A 24,674-nucleotide genomic window follows, 5' to 3' on the forward strand; every position below is an offset into this window, starting at 1 on the left:
GATGTTTTTATGTACAAACACTGCTTACATACTGTGGAAATATTTTTTTTTGTTCTATTACTCACAGCTTTTAGTTTCACTGTAACACATTTAGTTATGTATTAACACGTTTATTTGATATACCTAGCAAATTTAATGCGCTGACAGTAATTTAAATTCTGTACCTATAATAATAGTAATAATTCAATCCCTTTTTCGGCTACTTAAGAACATTTGTCTAAATGTTTATTTCGAAGCAGAAGATGCCGAGACACTGTCCTCTCTGCTTGTCCTGTCATTTATTAATGCTAGACCTTACATTGTTTTGCCACGCTTTGTAGAACAATGAATACCCTACAATTTCAGATTTGATCTAAAAAAACTGCCTTGGAAGGTTTCCCTCTTAATTAGTCCAGCTATTTCCTGTGCTGTTGATGAGACTTAAATAAATGCCAAAAAGGTGTAGCTGCAAAGGTCTTCCAATTAGGGTTTTCCAGCACCAGCCAAGCTCCTCCCTGCTTTTGCGTGGATGTGATAGATCCCTGTTCAACAGCGTTATAACAGGACTCTGGGGACAAAGTGGGCACAGATTATAATGGTAAGAGGGCTGATATACAGTGTCCCAGAGAGGATACTGTTACTTCCCCACAGAGTGTCGAGGTCCTTATTGGGGAAATGCTTCATATCTATTAGGTGAGCTCGACTGACACAATTATTAATGATTCTTTGTGCACATCCACTTTCTCCTTTACAGCTAGTAAAATAAACAGCCTTGAAAGAGTTGTATCAGTTGTTATTAATTCTACCAATAATACAATTTTTATTTCAAAAGCAAATATAGACATTGAATTGTTAGTTTTATATTACAATTTTTTATGTAGTGGTACAGTACCTGAAAGTGTTGTAGAACTGGACAGAATAAAACCTTTTGTGTTTATGGTTATATCCTGAATGTAATCAAAGGATGTACAGTAAATAGTAAAAAAAAATATATATATAAATGTCCAAAGCCATTAGAAATGGGATAGTCAGGAAAGCATTCAATGTGCAGTATTGCCATTATTTTTTAGTGATGGTTTAATGAAAAGCTAATAAAATAATGTCCCAGCACTATTCAAATCCCCTTTTGGGACATATACTGTAGTGCTGAAATATTTTAAAAAAGAAACAACATTTTATTCCCCAAAAGGGGGGTCGTTACTATATTTTCTTAATAAAATTAACAGCGATGTTTGTGACCTGTGGTTCTTTCAAGATTTCACAAATCTATGGGGAGCAGCAACATGTGAGAATAAGGGGAGCTGCCACAGTCAATTGTTCTCTAGTTAAGATACCGCACAAGTGAGCAGAACAGATGGATAGCATTGAGCCAAGATGAGCACAAAATCTCGGTATAATAAAGATTGGTTGCTTTGAAAGTATGAACCAAAAAGGCTGATTCAAGTTTATTGCTAATTAAAATTGTTTTTTGTTCCTCAGTGTTGCAATTTGAGAAAACTCCCTGACTTTTACTGTTATTGTCCATTATCATTTTTAGCGATTTATATAATGTTATTTGCATATTAACAAAATTACTACATTTGCCTCCTTTGTTATTGTATTTAAGGAGCACTGAAACCAATGTATCCTCCAAACATATTTCATGAATGATAATAAAAATGGAATAATTGAAATACATTTTACTTATGTCAGTACTGGTATAAACAATAATATGTGGCTGAAAAGGCATACTATCATCTGTAGTTATTGGTCTATTTTGTATGTTTTAATATTTACATAGTTGCCTCAGCATTGAAAATAAAATAGGACAGCATTTTCATCTCATAAAGGAACAATTTGTGTGATAGCTAGAATGGGGTGTGTAGCAACATGACAGTGAAAGAAAACATCGTAGCTGTCTTCATAAATTTGTACTATTATTAAAAGTTTCTACTCTAGTTTTACAATTGTCTTGTTTAACATCATTTATTTATTCAAAAACCAGTTTGCTTTTGTTGCAAAGAAAGAATAACGTAGAAACAAGTATTCCAGACAGTGGAGTCAATACTGTGTTAATGTAGTCACCCATGCAGTCTCCCTATAAGAGCAGGCTACACCATGGAGGAGTAGATACCGTAGGGCTCCAGTAAATCATTTTCTATATAAATTGGTCTCCCAGTCATCATTATATATGAGAATTTGTTCTCAGTTGACTTAGCCGTTAAAGTACAAGTATAAAAAGTCATAGTAACTGTGCTATTCTTCCTGATGGTTTATCACAGAATGGGAAACTCCCTCACTTTGGAGAGTTTCACCAAGCTGTTTTCAATTGCTCCCAGCATGCTGCCTCCTTGTTTCACTGACAATGAGCAGTCTGGAACTACTCATCACACCTTTTATTAATAATATTACTCGTACTCTGTTCGGTCATTTCTGGGCAATAGACAGGTAGAAAGGAAGGAATAAGCAGGGCTGAGACTGTAACTTGTGCATGTTTAACAGCAAGTGGCCGGATTCTTGCTGTCGTATACAGTCAGAGTCAGAATCTTTTATGAGGGTTATATTTAGGTTTCCGAACGCAGAAACCTATGGAGATTTAATGAATTTATGTTTTTTTCCAAAATGTCCCACTATCCTAGTCAAACACCATGCATTTTGATCTTTTATACATGGCAGGTACTGTATCGTTCCAGAGTTGGAAAAATTGAGACGTGACAAGATTTGTGGTACTGTGTCAACCAAGACAGAGGCTTTACCCACGTATTAAAAAAAAAAGATTTACATCTCACAAGTTGTAATAATGTTTTATATCCACACATAGAAATTAAATTCTTATCAATATGCAGCACAAACTGCTCTTGCTGCTCCATACTGGTCAATTAATTCCTGACAGTTTTTTTCTGCAATAAAGTTAAAACAGTGAAAATAGTGTTAGTACATATGTCAATATTTCTACCTAACTGCATTGTAGTTCTCGTATTTTTACACTACCTCTACTCAAAAATGGTTGAGGTACTTAACCCAAAAATTGTCAGGTTTTATCCATGGCAGAAAAAGATTTCAATATTAAAAAAGTGTGGTCCAACATAAACTGCTATTTTGTAAGCCAATTGTCCAAGCATAAAAGATGCAGAGAGAAACATTTATATTAATCCACTTGAGCTAATCAATGTAAATCTTAATTACCACTTGTTAGGATAAACAAATGTGCAGCTATCTGAAATATTGTTTCAAATAGTGTAGTTTAACATCTTTAAATTTAATAAATAATTCTTGGATGTATAGAGCTTCGAAAAATAGAAATAATTTTGAATGAAAATTTGAACATTTTAAGTACTTTTTTTATTAATCTTATCGCCTGATTTCAAGTCAGACAGTTACTTTCTCCTTTTTCATTGACAGGAACTCAAATAATAGTATATCTGTCCTTAGTGTTTTTGATATATTAAGATACTGTAAGTGAAATACTAAAACTGGTTTGCCCTTCTGTACCAAAACTGCCATCTCCTGGTATATCTTTAATAGTGCAATGAATATGAAATGTTTCAGGTCCGTAGCATTTTTAAGTAAAAAACTCAAATTTTCATTAAAAAATAGATTAAGCTAGTGGAATTTCAGGGTAGTGGATCTTCATTTGTTTGATTTACCACTAATGACTTTATTTGAGGGATTCTTGAAGAACTAAAAAGACTTGGCTGAAGTAGAAACTTGGCTCATTTCCTTGTGGTTTGTTTGCATTTTCCAGGCATATCATAATCCAGACTGCCAAAACCCAAGATCAGTAGGAAACAGGATACAGAAATACCATATGTAAAATAACATAAACTTCTTGCCTTTAAACTGCAGAGCAGAAATATTGGCTGTAATATTAGTCTCCATAGTCATTTTATTTAATCGACTGTCATAAAAAGGTTTATTTCTGAACTTCAGAAATCTTAATGGTTCCAGTTTTTATAAAATGAGGCTTGCAATCCAGAATGAATTAGTATTATAAAAACATGAAATCAATCAACATGTACCCATTAGGAATGGAGCAATTTTAAAATTCTAGATAATCTTGTCATTGCCTTGGACTTTTTGTTGTGCAGTAAGCAATGGAAAAAAAATGGAAGAATGTTACTTCCATTTATTCTTTAAAAGGAAAAGATTTATACAGTGGAATTCTGTTAATATGCTATTTTGGTGTAGGCATGTTACATAAAAATATCAAGTTATTCCCCTAGAACAATACTGCTGCCATGGTTTTGTTTTGACTTCCTGTTATTACTTCCCACTTGTATAAGACAATAACGTGTGTGTGTGTGTTCACGAGACGTGAATAGCTCAGTCTGTTTTCTGTGTCTGTAGGGAGGTGTTAGACAGGAATCAGTGGAGTTGGATCGGTTAATAAGGTTTTGGCAACTCACAGTACGATCTACACATGGCTGGTGTGAAAAGTAAATCAGTAATACTGTAATATCAATTCAGTCCCTGCGCATAACCTACAGGAGGTGTGTGTTTCATAGTCGAGACATTGCTTAGTAAAGCACGCTACAGTGGGATACACCAAGAAGTGAGCCCGCAAAGCTGATGTTTTTGGCTGAATTAAGGGGATAAAAATAAGATTTTTTTTTCCCCTCCAAGCTAGTGGTTTGGCCAGCTTCAGTCAAATGGCCCTGCCTTTTTATTTCATTTATGTTTTTTTTTTTCCTCCTCTTGGATCAAGCTGCACATCAACTCAGTGTGGGAGAAAAATTGAGTCATCCATTACAAAAGAAAATCATTTTTCCATTTGCACCTCTGTCTGTAAATTGGATCTAGTTTGAAATGAGGGATTATTGACTCTGATCAAGTAAAATCCAGCCTTCCCCACGTTTGACATTTGTGTTTGCTGTAGTACAACCTAACATCTAGTTTCAATTATAAGGCCATTGTTATATTGTTATTATGGTTTTAGACAACTGATAAAAGACAAGTTAACTACTACCTGCTAGTATCCAAAAGACTGGACTCTGAAAATGCTGTTTTCTACGCAGATGAAAATCATGTGAAATGATTCCTTCATAAGGTACAAAGGTATTTTTTAGTTATATAAAATTCAGCTATGCACTGACTGCATTAGTTTTTAATGATAACAATTTTGTAATGTAGTCGTTGTGCTTTCTTCTGTTTACACTATGATGCTTATGCCATGATCTTTTAATATTTGATATTTTTTATTTTTGCTTTGTACTTTTTAAAATATATAATGAGTGGTCCCAAATACAAAATGAAAGTTGCTACTACTCAAAATCTTTAAAGCTATTCTAAACACAGCTTTTTGTAAGGAATAGAAAAATAAATACCAGAGTAATTCCCTTTGTTGTGGTTACAAAGGCCATGTGAGGTATGCTGACTATAACATTAATGATGAAGGAAAGAGAGTAGCCTCGCCTTGTTTTCATAAAACTACTTTGGTTTGTGCCGTCCACAATATGCTAAATTACAGAAATTAAAAGGATAAATAACTGCAAACAGCATGTCATTACCGTTATGTAAAGTTCTCCTAAATGAATCTGACAACAGTTTGCAGGTGCATTTACAATTTCGCTTTGCAGAATACTGCTTGTAGCCAAGATTTATGATTCTGACATAAGAATCCATTAAAACATTTTTGGGACTCACAACCTAAGCCCTCTGTAATCACTTTCATTATAGCTCTTAGCTACCAGAAAGCAGGGCAATCAGTTTTGAACATATGTTCTTGTTTATTTGAATGGCAAGAGTCTTAAATGGCCAGCCAGCACATACATTTCTCCACTATTTTCACTGAGACAGTTAACCCTGTCTGTAAGGCGGTTCTTTACTGTGCATAGTGTTGATATGAATGTAATAACTGAATAAAGAAGAAAACAGCTGTCACCTTCTCACTGAAGGCACATATTGTGTATCTTTTCAAAGATTTTTTTTAATCTTCATACAAAAGGCTTTTCCAGATTTTTATTACTTTTTTGTAACCTCGGTATTACAGTACCTTGTGATAGTTAAACATGTATGTATGTCTTTAGAAGAAATGATGTTAATTACAAGTAACTCCTATGTAGTTGATATGAACTGTTGCAAATCAATCCATAAATCTGACAATTTTACGGCTGTAAAACAATACAAATATTAAAGTGGTTTATTTTACAGATAGGTCATGTTGGGATCCAGTACATCATGACATTGGCAAGGGGTTTTAAAGACACGTGCCTAAGGCTATAATATCTAAAGAATTCTGTTCTCTTTTATAGTGGGCTACAGAAACTTTCATGAGTAGTAAATTTGCTGCTTGATCATTCTGAGCAGCAAAGACATAGATATAATAAATACCTGTAAAGTTACCATAATAATGATGTGGTCTTTCTGTTAATGAGTCATTTTATGAAACATGAATGTTTTAAATAGTTATAATTCTTTTTTTTATTTTTGTGTACAGAACTATTACAAAAAAACAACCATAATTATGGGCTGTCCAGACTTTGCATTAGATGAAGATGAACTTGATACAGCAAGCAAGTAAGTAATTCTCATCTGTCTTCCAATTTTATAGAGCTTTACCCAGTGAGCAGATTTGTAGTAGTTTTCACTATGCATGCACCTGGGTTCTGGCCTTCTGCACTTCTTTGGTTTCTCAAAATATGTTCCTGCACCCCTTATCAGAAATCGTTGAAATAGGCTGTTGTTTTTATTCCTAAGATTTATCGTAACTATTGAATGAAAGAGATTATACATGTATTTAAATGTTGCAGTAGAATTAAGAATACGTGGAAAAAGGACACACACTTTTCAATGTTTTTAAAGGGCTTAATTGGTGTTTTCGGTGATTTACCTTCTAAAAAAATCTGGCTTGTCTCACACTTCCAGAAAGGGCTTTTCACACCCCCAGGGGGTGCAAGCACCCCAAGTTAAGAACCACCGATCTCGTATCTTAGAAAAGAGCTTCAGCCATTGTGAGAGATGTGTTTCATTCTTGCTCCTCCTGTAAAAAGGCAAACACTTATCGTGAGTTAATTCTAAATAATAAGCATGAATCATAGAATAGTCAATGTTTTTCCCCTATAGTACTTTGTAGACTTGAATAGCTCTTTTGAATTTGATCAGATCTACAGTTTTCCACTTTCATGTTTTCTGGGGCAGGGCAGAGTTAATGGTTGTGCTCTGAGCTCATAACTGGAAGGTCGTTTGTTCAGTTTCTGTTATGTACACTGCTGTTGTACTTTTAAGAAGTGTTTTACCCGCACTGCTCCAGGGTAACCATTTCTGTGAAGCAGTGACCCATCCATGGAAGACTCATATACCCTCTGCGTAACAGAAACTGGGCTAAAACTCCAACCTGATCACCCTCTAGTTTTTAGTTTTTGTTTAAATTGTATTCCTTTATGAAACCACGTAAGTCGATTGAGACCATTTTTTTCAGTAATAATTTGAATGTGGACTTTTAAACTTTAAAAGTGATGCAGATTAAGTACTGTAATTACAGCACTACATGCAATGTCAAACCATTCTCATAAAATGGTATAACTATTCACAGTTTCAGAATTATTTTATGCAATTGTTTAAGCTGTGAATTACTTTTTTTGTGAAATCTAAATGTGATGTGATATTGAGTAACATTGTTATCAAAAATACCATTTTATCACTCTTCGATTTTATTCTTATTATGTATTAATAAGAATTAAAAATGCAAGAAAGGAGTTTGAGATCTAATGCCGTTCAGTATATATGGTATAGCCCAAACAGCTAAGAAACTCAATGGAAGAAATGATTTCTCTCTTTGGTTGTATCAAGACTGACCTCTGGTGGCGTTTAAATTCCACACTTCAAAATCTGTATCCAATTCTGAGGTTTAAATCAAGCTGTTTAATTAAGTAGTTAAAATTTTTATTTTGCCAGTTTTAAACTTCCAGTCAGTGTTTTGTCATCATGAACTTGCAAATTATTCTTGCCTCTGTATTTGTACAGTGGGAGAACTTTATAGTTCTGTTGGCTATCTTTCCGTCTCTAGGATTTCTTCAGAAGATAGTGGAGAACTCCATTCATATAATGGTGACAGTGATGACTCGGACTCAAATGAACTGAACGTGGACACACAGCACTCTGGTCAGATGGACTTGCTTGGGGAGATTTTAGACACCCTAAGCACAAACAGCTCTGATCATGGAAAGCTCTCGGGAGCCAAGAGCTTAGATTTCTTCAGATCAATGGATGATATTGACTACAAGACTGCGGTGAGCTGCCTTGAATTTTCTTGCCTTTAGAATAACTTCGGTTTTGCCCTGTGTTTTCTGGTAAACAAGCTCAGTGCTGATGTAGGGCTTTGAAAACCTGTTGTTTTTCTCAGTTATTCTCAAGTTTCCATAAAATGCTGAAATATGTATTGTAGGTATTGGTAAAATGTAATACTGATTTTTTGCCTGTCTCTTCCTGTTGTACCTCATCCGGAGCAATTCTCTGCCCTGGTATTATGTTTGCTTTGAGAAGCATCAACAGTGCGCCCCCTATCTGTCTTTCGCATCAACACTTGTGTGTATATATATTGAGACACATTAAAAACAAAACAAATGCAATGGTTGCAATACTCATTGTAGTGTCTCTCAGTAAAGATAACTATACTGTGGAAGTACATCATATGCAATTTATGTATAGATCTGAAATGCACAACCTATGATAATCATCCTCCTTTTAACAGAACATACCTCAATCTTGCAACTATTGACAGTGTGGCATTTACACTCAAACAAATTGCTCTGTACTTCATTATTTAACTTCTTTCATTGTTCCTTCTTGCAGAACAAATCTAACACACCTAGTGAGAGTAACCTTACCCAGTTCTGCACAGGTGAGAGCGAACAAAGGGGTTGGAATCTGGGGCAGGATGACAGTGCGCTGCATGGGAAGCACTTACCCCCGTCCCCAAAGAGGAAGAGTTGTGGGGGCCAGAGGGACTTTTTGCACATAGTCACTGAAGAAAAGAGCGTGTTGCCTTGCACTCTTCAAAATCAGGATTTGCCAGAAATCACTGTTAACTTTGCTTCACCAGCGGATTCTCAGGATGTTTCCTGTAGTATCGTCCGCAGAAATGTGCTACGCAGACAAACACTAAAATCCCACCCAGAAAATGCCCTCCAAGATGAGCACGGCAAACGGACAGCGCGGCAGCCATCGATTTTAGTGCCATGGGAGAAGGGAGACACCCAGGAAGAAGACCTCGTAGTTAGAAGAGATGAAAAGGGTCTCTTGGAAGAGATTGAGTCTGTATACCACCTGAGTTCTGCTTTTCACACTGATCTACAGATTTCAGAGGTTAACAGTAAGCCTAGAGAGGAGATATGATTATGCCACAGAAACTTTAAGGTTAAGGGAAATATTAGCTTTATATACCCAGAGTCCCTAAGGCACAGGGAACTTATTAACATATTTTCTTCCATCTCATTACATTTTTAGTTTCTTTAGCTTATTTGCATTTATCCCCTCTGGATGAAGAACATACTGTAATTAATAGATGTAGCAAACGCATCCTGTACTGTTGATATTGATACAAGAGGCTTCTCCAGAAAATTCTGATCTTGAAACAAGCTAGTTTACCTATTGGCCTTTAGATGGAAGTTAAAACTTCAAATGATTTTGAATTGAGATGTTAGCACAGAACAAAAAATCTTCCTCTCTTTCAAATGGAAATATGTTTTAGTACACTATCATTAAAAATAATAATCATATTGCAAGATGCTGAAAAGGGATTTTTTTCAATTAGTGTGTACATTTTCATTTTTTTTAATTTTATTTCCAATGTGTTCATTATTTCTATGTCTTTCAGAGTTTTAATTTATACTGTATTTTCATTTGCAAAAGATTATTTTAACGATTTTGAAGCGGTACAAATTTATGTCTGTGTTATGCCTGAGCAGTCTTGAAATGGGAAGTAATCTTAATAGATCTAAGATGCTATTAAAAACAATTAGGTTGTGTTTTCTATACAGATGAAATTATGAAAGACCATACTAGATAAGCCATAAGATAATGCCTTAAAGTTTATAATCAGCTGAAATAACAACACAGTGTTATTTCTGCATATTAGATTTAGGACACTTTAATCTAATTTGACGTTCAGGACAACCTGTATTTATCCTGTTGTGATGCTTTTTTTCAGTTGTCCTAAAGTACATTTGTATGTACATCTAATGAGAAATATTCACAATAGATGTATAACAGTGATTAGGTAATATTAAAAATGGTTTTCCGGTGTATTTCTCAGGTTGCATTCTTCTGTTGTGGCACCATCAGCCTTGGTTGTTTCACCCCATCAGTAGATAAACTAGAAAATACATGTTTGAGCAAGTGTAGTCATAACTGAAAGGCGCATTTCTCTTCCAGAGTGACCTTCCATGAGTTCTTTTAGGTCTCTTTGTCATACTCCTCTGTTTCTTTGGAGAAAAAAGGCCCTCATTCTATTTAATGTGCCATCCCAAACCTTGAGTGGAAATAGCAACTTAAAGAATTAGTTCTCAGGAAAGGAATGCCTCATTTTATTAATTTGTTTAGACGTTGTCCTGCTGAATTTCTTACTAGTGAATATATCTTCACTGCAAAGCATAGTCAAGAGGCAATTTCCTATGACCTTGATGTACATTAACTGCACACAATATCACTTTCTGCAGTAGCAAAATGATGCACTTCCTGAAGTGCTAGATTTTACTACAATGAGCAATGTTTGAGACACAATAAGACAGCAGCATTGTGCAGACACCAGCTTTTTTTAATGAAGTAATCTCCTATGGAGAAGATACGACCTACAGTTATTTCCACTAAATGTGGTTTTGGAGTTAATCCGCTTGCACTGCACATTTGGATGACAAAATGTTTGCTTTCAGTGAATTAATTAATGTTACATACCATAAGACACTTGAACTGTAATTTTGCAGCCTTTAACTGTAATTTGCCAGCCTTGTCCCTTAATTACCGAGTTGAAGGAGATATTTTAAAGTAAACAGATTCTCTTAAATAGATGACATTTGTCCATATTTAATTTTAGTTTTCTAACGTAGCTGTATATATCATAGTCTTTTTTGTCCCTTTATAAATTTATGCTTATGAGTGAAGCAACTGTTCAACATGCAGGATAAATAGGTCATGACTTTGGTCTGTTTTCATATCGGCTCTGGGCTGAAATAGTGAGAACACTGATGTGGAATCATGTTTCATCTTCTTCAGATTTTCAAATTATCTGGTTATGTGAGAAAACATATAAAAAAACAGTTCTGAACTTATTGACTAAAACTTGTGATGACCTCTACTTTTTAAACCTTCAGCCAATGAACAGTGTCAAGGGCATTTCCTGGCAACATCAGTAATTTCACTATATGGTCTGACTGTAGTCTTCGCTTACAAGGTGACATCTTCCAAAATATGGAATTGTGAAAAGAGCTTTAAAGAATATTTATTTTAAATCTTCAGTTACACTTGCCATGAACACTATCTGGTCGTTTAGTATATGTAACTGTCTTTGTGTGATGGAGAAGATTGAGAACAATATATTTAATCAAGACCCATTTAGAATAAAATGATTCAATAATAAGCATTATTCTAATAAAATAATCCTGCCCTTTGTTTCAACATTAAAGAACCATTTGAGTAGTATGTTTTTAATTATAACGCACAGTGTTTGCACTGTAAGTTGGTAGAAGTAAGCTTGATTCCTCCTTTTTAATTTATTGTTGGTTTTTATTTTAGAAGTCTTAGTGTTCTTGTCATTATTTATGTTGCTACACTAATATTGTGATTGTAGTCATAATGATTTCTCACTGTAAAAATGTCCTATTGCTTTGTTTTCAACTGTGTTGAAACATCCAGTATTTCTGAATTGTGTTTGAAAAGTATTCTTATGAAAGGCATAATACTGTAAATGCAATAGATACATCGGTGTTGTATCTGTTGTTACAATTAAGGCTTAATGTGTGCCTTATATACCTTTTTATCATAAAATACAAATATCTATATATATATGCCAATAAAGACCTACAATGAATGATGCTATTTGATGCAAATATGATGGTAGTCTTCCAACACTTTACTTTTAAAAGATCAATTATGATTTCTTTACAGTTTTATTTTCAATTTTAATAGGTTTGGATCAATAGTCCATATTTGTGCAATCTAGTTTGGAATGCCTAAACATAAATGATAATATTTGTTTTTATAGTAGCTTTAAACCCGACAGGAGTATGCGATCCATTTTTTTATGTCTGTACTTCAGTCTGGATCATACCAGTATGTTACATTTTATAATGTTCTTCATATTATTTTGAGGTACCAGGTTTGTGGTTAAATCTAATAACGTTTTTTTTCTCGTTTGATGCAAATCTGTAAATAGTGCCAGATAAATGTTTTCTGTTTTGGTGCTTTTTTTCGCAACCATCTCATTGTGTTCCATTAGGTTAATATATTGTCAGTTTTATGTATTGAGCATTATTGTTATTGTATCTCTAAGAAAGGAAGGTGTGAGTCAGACTTTGCTTTTCCAACATAAACAACTCTTGTGTGAGTGAGGTTCAGTTTTATGAAGAAAAGTAAAGACTAATTTCCCAGATATGTGTATCTGGTTTACTTCAACCAGATTTAAATATTCTTTGGGTAGGGTACCTTTTTTGCCAACGGAAGTAAGATTCACCTTAAATCGTTAATTCCATAACACATTTTAGCATTTGTTGTCTTAAAAAATGAACACCATTAAATTAACTCAATGTTTATAAAAATACTTAAGATAAAAGACTGATATATTGCCGCTCTAGTATTACCCTTTATAGCTGTTGTGTTAACGGTTTTAAAAATGTCCAGGTTAATATTTGTCTTATCAAAAGTAAGTTTAATTGTGCTTATTGTGTATACAATCACAATTTAATGTTGCTTTGCTGAAGGTTATTGCTGTAATTGAAAAATTTGTACTTTTGTCTGCATGTTTTTGACATTGTACCTCTATGCTTCATTCTTGGTCATACCTTGGTTGCCTTTACTCCTTAAATTTTTAATCATAACAGTTCCTGCTTGTGAAAAAAAAAAAACATTTTAAAGCATTGTGGAAAAACAATGTGAAATAATTGCCCTTGGCCAGATGCACTCTCTCACTTCTTCTGTGAACTTCCATTTTTCAGAAGTATTTTTCCTGAGTTTGGAAAAACAAGACCCTGGGCACCCACAGTTTTATATGAGCAAATTAGCAAGCTGATAAGTAAACAGCAACATGCAGACCATAACAACTCATTTTAAACAATGCAATAATATTTTCCCTTTTTTACATAAGCTGTTTTATTACCAGATCTGAGTCCCTGGACATTCTAAAATGTACATTTTATAAATTCCCCATTGTAGGCTTAAATTTTTTGTTGTTGTGTGCATATAGTTTATGATTCTGTTTTATCATTATGAATTACTCTCATTGTGTTTTGTGGTCTCCTTCCAAGGTTCCTGTCTTTCCTGGATTTTTACTGCTAAATGTTGCTTACCTGCTTTATGCAGCCCTATCGTCCTTGCAACTTAAAAGCGAAAACTAGCATTTTTTCTTCTGTAATTCTGATTTTTACTGAATATCTTTATAGCTGGAGTACATTACGATCACTTTATGGATAAATGTCTACTTGACACAATATCACAATATGAGAAATTGTCTCATTTGAAAACGTTCTCATTTTTCAATATTAGGTTCACAATTGCTAATAATAATGCTGGGTCAGAAAAATAAATTGTTCCGGTTGCCTCATATTTCAAGGTACATTTTATAATCTTGATCCTAAGAACCTGTCGAACGAGGTACAATGAATATTTGCATTTGATCTGTAACATTCTGATCATTTAGATACAATATTACTGTTTCTGTGTAATCAGTGTACAAGGTGATATTGAGATTTGTAAGTTCATGAAGAAAATCTATGATTGCTAAGAATATTTGTTGCATATCAATGATTACTTCACACACAGTGCTCTCTGAAATAAATGGTGTTAGAAGATTGTACTGTACACATTTTACATAAATTTAAAATGAACAAACTTTTTTAAAAGGTGGACATTCACAGCTATGCTGAATTACAGTGCTGATATTAAGTACTGAGACCAGTTCTTTCATTTTTTTGACACATGCATGCTCTGATTTGAGAGTAGACAAATATATACAGTGTCATCTCTGATGTACTGTTGTATTTAAGGGTACAAAAGTTAACTCTGTCCTAAAGGCGCTCACTGTGAACTTTGTAAAAAATAAATTTTGGATGCTTAATATTTGTCTCTTTTTTAAATTTTAGGAAGGTGCATTTAAGAACATTTTTTAGGAGTTAGAAGTATATGCAATTTAGGATGCAATACATGCTTCATACTGTAGTAGTTTACCAGTAATTATGTTGTACATCACATTTTCCTGATTTAACAGCTCAATCACAATTATAAAAAAGACAAAATCAAGAATTGGTGATTTTTAAATGGTGACCATTTAACATTTAAGAATATTAAGAACCAAGTTTTTAGTAATTAAATATGAACAAAATCATGAAATAAAGATTACAAGGGTTTCCAGATTGACGTTAAATCTAAAATATATTGGAGATATATTGGAATATAATTAGTACAGTTGGTGTAAATAGACTTGCTCCTTTTCTGCAACTATTTTACATTAATAAGTAATCTGTCCTTCTTGGGGTAGCTATAAATTTGAGATGAGGTTCCGAAGACAGAGGAGGAATAGGCTTAATTCTAATGCAAGTAAATACAACTGCATCACTTTAATTAAACTGTGAGAATGATTAGACTTTTCAGTCTTTATCATTAGCATTATTAGCATTTCTAACATACTGCATGGTCAAAGGGAAATACAATTTAAATCAAATGTTTGCACTTTTGCCAAAGTTTAAATGGGATTGCAGCTGTTACTGTTTTTTGGCGAGTGAAAATGTAAGGTGCATTTCTGAGCACTTAGGTTATACCTTTGCCTGACCTGATCAGTGGCTAAGCAGCGGTGGGCCTTGCCAATATTAGAATTGCAGACCCTAGAGGAATAGCAGGTAGATACTGTAAGTAATGTCTGAACCAATGTGGTGAGTGGACAATGGACTATTTGTGGTGCTGTCTTTTGAATGAGCTGTTAAACCAAGCTCCTCATTTTTTGTAGTGTTTGTAACAGTAAGGGTGTAAGTCCCAGTTTCCTGAATAAATTCCACTTTGGACTTGCACAATCTGGCCTCCCTAAGTCGCTTTCATCAACTGCTAAAGTAATTTTACCTGATCTGCTGTGTTGTGGGGCAGACAGCACAATGGCTACCACATCTAGATGCACTTCAATGGTAGATGAAGTGGGTCTCCTCCTATGTGTGAAGTACTTTGAAACCCTCAGGAATGAAAAGCATGGAACCATTGCAAGGTATTACTACTATTATTACATTGGTTCCATAATGGAAAAAAAAAATCACAATTAGAAATGTACTCATTACGTCAAGGCATTTAGATGACAAAAATCGTAAATATCTACATTTAAAACAAATATTTAAAATATGTAACTTATAAACATTAAAAAGAAGCAAGACTGTATAACAATGCTGTCATTATCACAGTGTAAAGAGTCTGCCTCGAATTATATTTATCCAAAAATTGAAAAAAAAATATCTTAATGGTTGATTTTCACATTTAGTAGCTATTATTATGATAACAGTGCACATTTCAAAACCTTATAACATTTGATGTAACAAAAGGATTTTAAAAATACAATACTTATTGGCATTACATGAAGTTGTTTATTACATGCAAAAAAGTGTATTGAAATTAGGCTTTATTCAGACTATAATATCAGTGCAGGTTCATTGATTTAACAATATTTGTGAAACATGCTGCACATCATCACTTCGTCACAAGCAATGAGAGTATGTGGTTTATAATCCTTAAGACTGACCACAGACTTAGTTATATCATTTAAACCAACTGTGTAAAATGGGGCATACAGTGTATGGTGAAACCATACCTTATTATGATAGCTTCCAGTAATGACATATTCGTGAACAAACATTTTTAATTGTGAAAAAGAATGTTTTTGTGTACTATGGTTTCTTCTATACTACAAGTATTTTTCAAATAATATGTATTATACTTTTCATCTTATGTTAAAGTATGTTAAAGTATGCTGTTCCACAATGCTGAAATCATATAAAAAATATATCTTCAAACAGTTTAGAAAATGTATATTGTGACAGTCAGGTCTTTAAGTATTTATTTTTTGTAAAAAAAGCATACAGCCTCCTTTTTTCAGCATAAATAACACAACAAACTGTTCACATTAGGCAAACACGAGACAATAAATTAAAGGGCAGTTAACATTGAAAGTAATATTACACTGACAATTACTCCACTTTATCTTTGCTAGGAAAGTAGAAAATTAAATAAAACAGACATACAGTAACTAATGTCATACATTAAGACAGGGACCCAAAGTATTTCTTTTTTCTGTGGACGTAAGATGGAAATTGCTAGAGTGTGCAAGGGATAAAATTGACAATTCAGGATACATACATCTTTTTAATTTGAAATTGGCATTTTTTTATTCTACACCCAATTTGGAGTTGTCTGTGTTTTAGGACTTGGCTCTTTGGTAGTGCCCCTATACCGTCTTGGGAGAGAATAAGAAATACAGGCGTGCTTCTTTAACATGCCCACCTGCAATGCCCATTTGTCTTTTGACATATTGCAGGCTCCACAGAGCCCGAAAGTGAGTTAGAGCTGATCGATGGAGCGGTATGATATCACCACACGCTCCTAGGCACCTGAAAGGTTGAGAGACCTCTGGCAGTGTCTTGGTTGGTTGATCCAAGCTCACTCTAGCAATGGCTGGATCACCTGCTCCTTTCTTTGTTGAGCTACTCCGGACACCCTTTTTAGTTAACAGCTTTGGTCGATTGTCTTTTTTGTATGAATTGTATGAAAAAAAAACTCAGTAACGTATTATACTACATCCATTGTATATTCATACTATTTCTTTTTTTGTACTTCTTCTCATACTTAGGGTCAGTCTTTGATCAGTTTTTTTTAAACATCTTTGCAGGTAAGTTCCTTTTTAAAGGTGTTCAAGCCAAGCTCTTTTGTTTCACTTTTTAAATAGGTAAAACAAGTAAAATCTGTTCTGAGAGGCTATTGATGGGTTGAATGGAAAATTCCACAATGTATAACTGATGAAGACAAGTGCAATTAACCCGCATCCTGGCGGGAAACAAAGAACAGTTTTTAAGGAGGAGTTAAATAAGTCTTTCCATGGGTGGAGGCTGGACCATATTCCACATCTCCAAGCGTGATCCCTCCTTCTCTTGCCTGCTGGGGCTGTAAGTACCATGGGTGGCTCTCCTGTTCATGGCAACAATGAACGCTGTGGTGGCCAGGAAGAGGGCCAGCAGTAGGGCCACTGAGACCAAACATATGGAGAGCAGGAGTTCAGAAGTCATGCTGTCTGTATTCAACTAGAAGATGTTAGAAAATCAGTCAGGGTGAATATTTTGAACTGCTAGATACAGCCCCAAAATTGAAGCTGCTAAGATATAAAATCAGATATAGCATTATCCTTGATTCCTGACTGCAGCTTTAGAGAATCCCTTTGGTCTGATATCCAGAAATCTCAACTTCTGACTTAAGTAATTGTAAGATGGAAACTATCTTGTGTTTGAATTTTAGAATTTTTATCATGGTTAGTTTAAATGAGTGCAGTGTGGACCAGGCTGTCTGAGCATTAGACCAAAAGTGAGATGGAAAGGTCAATCCTTTTTTTCTTTAACTCCAAATACTGTTGTAAGAAAAATTCCTTATCCGTTTCATTTTTCTTTTATATAAAACCATACGTTTTCATGCCAATTAAAAACACGTTGTTCAAAAATCAAGCAGGAAAATTGCATCCCAATACATACTGTAGATTGTAGTTCAGAGAAATGCCAATATTCTAATAGAATTTGAACAATGGCAACATTTTGGGTATTTTTTATATATATTTAATTTTGCAATGATTGGCAGATTAGTTACATTTTCTATACATCAAAGCAGAAAGCTTAATTGCCTAAGTAGGTTCCATATGTTCTATGTATCCAGTAATTTAATACAATAGTCCTGATTTGTATGTTATAAAACTAAAAAAGGAACAATTATCTATTTCAGCTATCATTCTTTATACGAACCATTTTTAAAGTTCATTTTATAATTCTATCATGTTTAAAGTATAGTCCAGAATTTCAATGCTTTTTTAGGGTAGAGGGAAATAATGTGAAAAATGCCTACAAACACATCTCTAGAGACGTATGTTATATTAACTCAGTTTTGACTTCTAGGTCTGTTGTTCCCTCTTTGTGTCATCTTGTTGAGTGTCTTTGTCACACTATATTTCTTGTACCTGGATTAACTTGATATTCCACAGGTAGCTTTTAAAGGGCACAAAGACCTGCTGGTCGGCTCCCTCACTGCTTCTTATATGAGGCGCTCCACAGGAGGCAACTTCATAGGGCAGCTTCCCTTGTCCGCTTGAGAACCAGCTTGTTCCAGACTCCTAGGGTTGAATGATCCCTCCAACTGCCGCTTCTCTCGGATTTTGATAATCGTAAAGACTAGCACGATTCCTATGGTTATCGCACCCAAAATGAGGCTAGGGGCAAGAACAGCGGCTAAGTGGGGTTTGTTTTGAGGAGTTTCACTCTGTGGAAAATCACACAAATGGATGTCAACGATCTGCAGGATGATGCATATTCACTCTGTACAGTTTACAGAAATAGCCTACCAAAATCTTTTTTTGTATACATGGAATGCAAGCTGACAAACTGAGATCGATCTTTAAAAAGGGTGTAAATTATGCTCAGTTCTTAAATATGAGAAAGTGTGTCCTATAGTAGTTATTCATAGTTTCCCCTTAAAGTTTTTGGTAAGGCGTTTAAAGAATTGGAGGGTTTCAGTCCTGACGTTTTTTGATTTTTGTCTATATTTTATTTTGCAGTGACAGACTATTTACATTTTCTATACATCAAAGCAAAAAAGCTAATTGCCAAACTAGGCTTTTGTTCCATAAATTATAGTTTGCTTTTTAATACAATGATCTTGTTTTTTACACTGAAAAACTGCTAAAGGAATAATTACTGTATCTATTTGTGCTATCATTCTCAATATGAACCGTTTTATTTTTTAAAGCACTTACATCCGTAGTAAAGACTGGTGTTGTAGCAGTCTCGGTCTGTGCTGTTGAGAAATTATTGTTTGTAAAACACATTTATTAGTATTTTTAAAATCATTGTAAATGTATAGCATTAATTGTTGCATGAATGTCAGTTTCACAGTTTTGGAGGGTTTTTTTTCTGAATAAATTATTAAAGATTTTGTAAACATCACCATCAAGAGATTTTTTCCAGATTTAATATTAGACAAAATGATGATTGAAGTGAACTGCATTTATAGGTGCTGCTAAAATATTTCCTTTTGTGTTTGTGTCTTCAGAATGTATGAACAGAAAGATATACTACCACATGTGAATTTATCATTTTCATTCTATGTTAATTAACATGACAAGGCAGTTACAGTGGAGGACCAGATACCTTCCATCATATCAACACTGCAAACACTGGAAGAGAATTACACCAGCAGCATAATAAATACTTAAAAATGTTTGCAATTCAAAATCTTTTAAAAATAGCACCTAACTATAAATTACGTTTCATTCATAAATAAATAATATTGATACCAATATTCAAAACAGTATATTGAGGACTATTGGAATAGTCAAAATCTTAATGTTACATTTGATGCTTAGTTGAACAAACAGTTATTTAGTTAGAATATATTATTATTCCATTACCTTCCAGAAATGAGAAGTTGAGCTTCAAAGTCAAAATCATATATGTTAGCCACTGGATCCTGGAGGTATTTCTTTCCCACAAATTTTTTAACAGAGTCATGATATTCCTTATATAAAGGTTAAAATGTATTAGCTCCAAATACTCTTCAGTCTCTAGATGTACACCAGTGCGCTCCTGATTTTGAGTAGTGTTCTTTGTAGTGGAGTCTGCTGCATCTAGTTGTTTTAAAAGCCTCTATTTCCCTTAAATGTGCCACTTTTGCTGAATTGCATTTTTGGAGAAGCATGTGTCAGTTGTTTTTGCCGAAGATGCATTATTTGCATATTTTCAAGTCAAACACATTCACAGGTCTCCAGTTTCACATTTCAAACATAGAAAAGCTTATCTCACTTCTGAATTCCCAAATACCCCAGCTGAATTCACAATAGACCTATATGTGTACCATAAGCTTTTTTTTTCTGAGAGCTTTTCTCAACATTTTTCAGATACTGTTCATAACAAAAGCACCAAAGGTACCATCACAGACAGGAACAGACTACAAGGAATTTATTCTGTGAGACAAAGCCAAAAGTTCACAAAGTAAATGCAGGCTCTCTCTGTAGGCTACACCATGGTCTCCTACTGTACAGATTTCTTTATATTATTCTATCTATATCTCAGCCACAGGAATCCATCTACTGTAGATTCCAGTGTAGAATCTTGTACATTCCATTCAAACTATCCTGCAACATACCCATACTATTCATCTCTTTTTGCACACTTTTGTATTGAAGTAGCAGTTTGTTTTGTCAATGCATAAAGTCTTTCTCCTCTGTTTAGAGCAGCTTGTTTTTAATGGTGACATTAAATATTTACAAAGCAACAATTTTGCTATTTCATACTGTGGCACACAAATGGTAATGATACCTTGCAGTGAGAAAATGGGTGTCTTCAGAGAGCACTTTTCCCAGAAGCAGGAGTTTATTTCACAATTAAAGCCATTGTGTACAGATCCTGAAGCTGTGCTAATTTATTCTTCAACAGTCAGGTTCAACCTGTTTTCAAAGGCTGAATAGCCAACTCAGATGTTTGCAAAGACACTGATTGTAATCTTGATTCCTACTTTTTTTAAAAAATGTATCTCTAATACTTTAAGGAACATTAGTTAATTAACAATAAGTTAATTGAGTTAATTGTATATTAGAATTTGTATTTTTGTTGAAAAATGTAAATGATTAAAATTGAAATTTCTGTAGAAGTGGAGAAAACATTTTCTCTCATATTTTGATTTGGGAAATCAACAATTATATTCTCTTATTAGAAAATTCAAATTACTTTTAGTTAGTCCTTTTGTTTATTGGTCTTCTGTTTACACACACACGTATATATATATATTGCATAATAAATATGTACTGTATATATTTATTCGATAAAGTATTAAAGTAGTGTGAAATGGAAAGGACCAGGTTTGGACACTGTCCAGACTTCAGTCTATATTACCCGTAACATGAAAAAACAGAATGCATAACGTTATTTTTTATTTTATTTATTAAAATGAATAAAAACTCCAAAAGTTAATAATAGTTTTTCAGAACAATTTAGAATTATTTATAGTCTTTTCCTGATACTTTATCAAGTAATGCAATAATAAATAATATTACCATATAAAACTACTGAATAGTAGGAATGGTATTTGAGCTTCTTGAATTCAAGAAAACAAAGTAAAACAACTAATTTTACTTCTTAAACAGATTCTTGATGTTGTAGAATCTGTGTTTGGCTTCAAAGAAATGCCATTGAAAACTGCATTTTGCTTATGGACTATAATTAAGAAACATGGCACTATAATGTACAGTACCTACAAGCACGCAATGGTAACATTATCATCTAAAGCAAAATGGATGTTGTTGCTGTGTAGACTGACTAGTGCTGATTAAACATTTGATGAAGTCAGGAATATCAGCAGTGCTGAGTATAACTTTTGAAAGACAAGCAGACAGAAAAGGAAAAAAATAGGAACAAAAAGATAGGAATAACATTTATTCAATGACCAACACTGACAAGATAAGTGATGGAACAAGAACAAGACAGGAAACAGAAAAGAAAAGAGCATTTCTGCTCCACACATATATATACAGTAACAAATGCAGAAACACATTTAATGTACTGAAGATGTTTATGAAGACAGTACAGTATATGACAAAAGGATGTGATTCCAGAGGTGTTTTCCTTATCCTTTAAAGAATGAAACACACCTGACCTTAGTAAGCCTGTTAATTGCAGGTTTAATTGGTAGGTTTACATAATGATTCATGTAATTGCCTAGGTAATGTTGATTGATTTCATATTGTCCCTTGGTTATTTATCTCTGTCTTTTCTAGACTTGTCTTAGTTTGTTGAGTTGCCAAACCTTGCTTCCACTTGGAGACAGTCTAGCCAACAATTATTTTTGCTTATTGCTCTAATTCATAGGCATGAGCTAAGCACATTCTCAGCTGTACAGTAAATCCACACTTTTAAAACCCTCATTTACGGAAGCCTAATGAATATTTACAGTACAATGCAATGTTTGTGTTTTTGGGGAAAAAAAACTAAATCATTTCCAGCAATTACCTTTATTACCTTCATATTAAGCCTCAGATCATTTATTAAAACTGTAGGACAGTTTTGTCTAAAAACAAATTGGATGCATTATAATTTAAATACTAGTGTAAGTAATATTGATTTAGAACCAAGGAATTTTCAGGAGTATTTGGAGGTTTCCTTGAGAAAGTTTACCATGATAAAATGCATAGGATTTGCATTTTTCTCATACTGACACCAGTCATCTACTTCCAACGTTTTAACGTGTTTTCTGTGATTTTGTTGGTCCTTACCATTTATCGCTCCTCTTTTACCATTCATACCACAGTAAACTTTTCTAAGAGTTCACATCTCACCATTGCTCATTACTGCCTTCCAACCCATCGATCCACAAAATTGACCATATTTGGTATGATTATTAGAACTGAAGCAGAAGTGTCTGATTGGTTTGCTGCACAACTGAAATTTTTTTTTTAGAAACACAGCAAGTATTCACACAAAATGTTAAATAAACTTTATCTTCTTTTTATCATGAAGTTGAATAATTTTTTTTTTGCTTTCTAAGTTCAGATAGGTCATTAATAGCCATGATAAAAATCCTAGTTTATAAATATATTGCCTATTTTGTATTATATATAATACAGGTACTTTTATATCATATAAATACATAATAAAGAAAATTATCATACTTTAAGGCACAGAAGCCTCTTTTATCATAATGTGTTATATTTCTACAACATGATACCTGAGTAAATGTTAGAGAAGCCATCCAAGTTATGACTTTTTTAAATAAGGTTTAAAAAATACACTGAAAGGTATTTAAATATAGAACAACATTAACAATAGTCTGTCTGCATTGTAATTCCCTGTTTTTCTAAACCCATTGATTATAATGAAGAATGAAGTGATTATTATTCAAGAAATTGCATTAGAAATAACTAAAAAAAATCCATAAAAAATGTTTTATCTGTACTCCTTTGGAATTAAACTAGGAATGTTGGGTGTTTTTATCTTTTACTGAAAAGGGAATAAAAATCCTTAAAATATAAAAATAAAAGAAGTATCTTACGACAAGACTTTGGGTAAATGCCTGTCAGTAGTATCATACTGTCTGTACATTTTCTGTGCAAAAAGAAAGGAACAGTCTTCAAAAATAAGACAACTGATTAATCTTTACACCCTGACATGAAGACACTTTTATTCACTTTAAAGTGAATTTAAAGATTCACTTTAAAATCTAGTTATGAGAAAAGATATAATTTTGATCCTTCACTCATAATAAATGTGCTCACACTTCCCCATATTCAGTAAAGCTTGAATTGAATTGTATTATTGGTTGCAACCTCAAAAATCTATGCATAGTATCAATAGAGCAAGATCTTTTGTTACTATATATTATTCTAGACGTTCTAGTGGACATCACTGGACATTACTTTCCTGGAGGCACAATAGGATGAAAAAGAACCTTGCCATCAGTCCTCCACTGCCCCCCACTCCACTTCTGGATCATCATCGAGTCTCAGAATGACATAAGAGAGGAGCTGGAAGAGATTCTGCCAGAGCAACATAGACACATAAAAGGAAATGTCGCTTACATCAACCTCGCAGCGCTCTCCAGCATAGCTCACATTACAGATACACTGGTAGCTGTTAAGCATGTTCCGACAGAAGCCTCCATTTAGGCAGGGGTTAGACTTGCACTCATCAACGTCTATTTCACACCTGAAACAGAAATGTAGCACTGGTATGAATACCCTGCCAATACAGTAGCTGTCAGTTCAAAATGTTTTCAATTTCATCTACAGGAAAGTTCTGAAGCTGAGGACGTATTTAAGAGTTGAGTGTTTCTAATATACAGTAAGTCTAATGACAATTAACATTAGGATCGGGAAATATAAATCACATATGAAATATCACCCTCTTATTTGAAGCATTTCTCATGTTTTAATCTTCATCACTGGGGTGTTTAGTAAATATCTAAATGGTAGCCATATTTTCTGTACATACTAAAAGTCACTGAGTGCCAAGTACTGTAATTGAAGATTGCTTTGACAACATGAGGAATATGTACTGTACATTGCTCTCCAGAACATACAGATAACAGTAGCAAAGAGAAGATTCTCACCAGTCACCAGCGAAACCTGACTGGCAATTACATCTGCTGCTTTCTCCTGCATCTGTGCAGTTTCCTCCATTGAAACAGGTATAGTTCCTTCGACTGTTTCTGCAGATTGAGACTGGTAGCATTGGATATCTAAAAATGCAAACATATTCTATTAAATTCCTAAACAAAGAGGAATATCTCCTGTTATACCA

The 24,674-nt window shown here is 33.8% G+C and overlaps 2 protein-coding genes across 6 annotated transcripts in view; one reads left to right on the plus strand and one right to left on the minus strand.

Moving 5' to 3' along the window:
- dennd1b (DENN/MADD domain containing 1B) overlaps positions 1-14,221 on the plus strand; it is a 96,910-nt gene extending 82,689 nt beyond the window's left edge. For both annotated transcript variants that reach the window (XM_015355631.2, XM_015355632.2), the window contains 3 exons: positions 6,395-6,474; positions 7,964-8,186; positions 8,749-14,221. In XM_015355631.2, the coding sequence (XP_015211117.1) occupies positions 6,395-6,474; positions 7,964-8,186; positions 8,749-9,291 (846 nt within the window). In that variant the 3' untranslated portion in view covers positions 9,292-14,221. The remainder of the gene's footprint in view (positions 1-6,394; positions 6,475-7,963; positions 8,187-8,748) is intronic.
- A 1,960-nt stretch (positions 14,222-16,181) lies between these two features.
- crb1 (crumbs cell polarity complex component 1) overlaps positions 16,182-24,674 on the minus strand; it is a 34,368-nt gene continuing 25,875 nt past the window's right edge. The window contains exons 12-16 of one of the 4 annotated variants that reach the window (XR_001479342.2): positions 24,484-24,612; positions 23,954-24,080; positions 19,142-19,182; positions 18,350-18,648; positions 17,290-17,377 (exon numbers count right to left, since the gene is read on the minus strand). Coding sequence is in view for 2 of the 4 variants with exons in the window: in XM_015355682.2 (XP_015211168.2) it covers positions 17,214-17,432; positions 23,954-24,080; positions 24,484-24,612 (475 nt within the window). In the remaining 2 variants the exon portion in view is untranslated. Of the gene's footprint in view, positions 17,433-18,349; positions 18,649-19,141; positions 19,183-23,953; positions 24,081-24,483; positions 24,613-24,674 lie in introns of all 4 variants that reach the window. The other 3 variants (XR_001479341.2, XM_015355682.2, XM_015355683.2) reach the window with 3 other exon arrangements.

The sequence above is a fragment of the Lepisosteus oculatus genome, chromosome 9 (assembly GCF_040954835.1).
Source record: "Lepisosteus oculatus isolate fLepOcu1 chromosome 9, fLepOcu1.hap2, whole genome shotgun sequence".
Classification (NCBI taxonomy): Eukaryota; Metazoa; Chordata; class Actinopteri; order Semionotiformes; family Lepisosteidae; genus Lepisosteus; species Lepisosteus oculatus.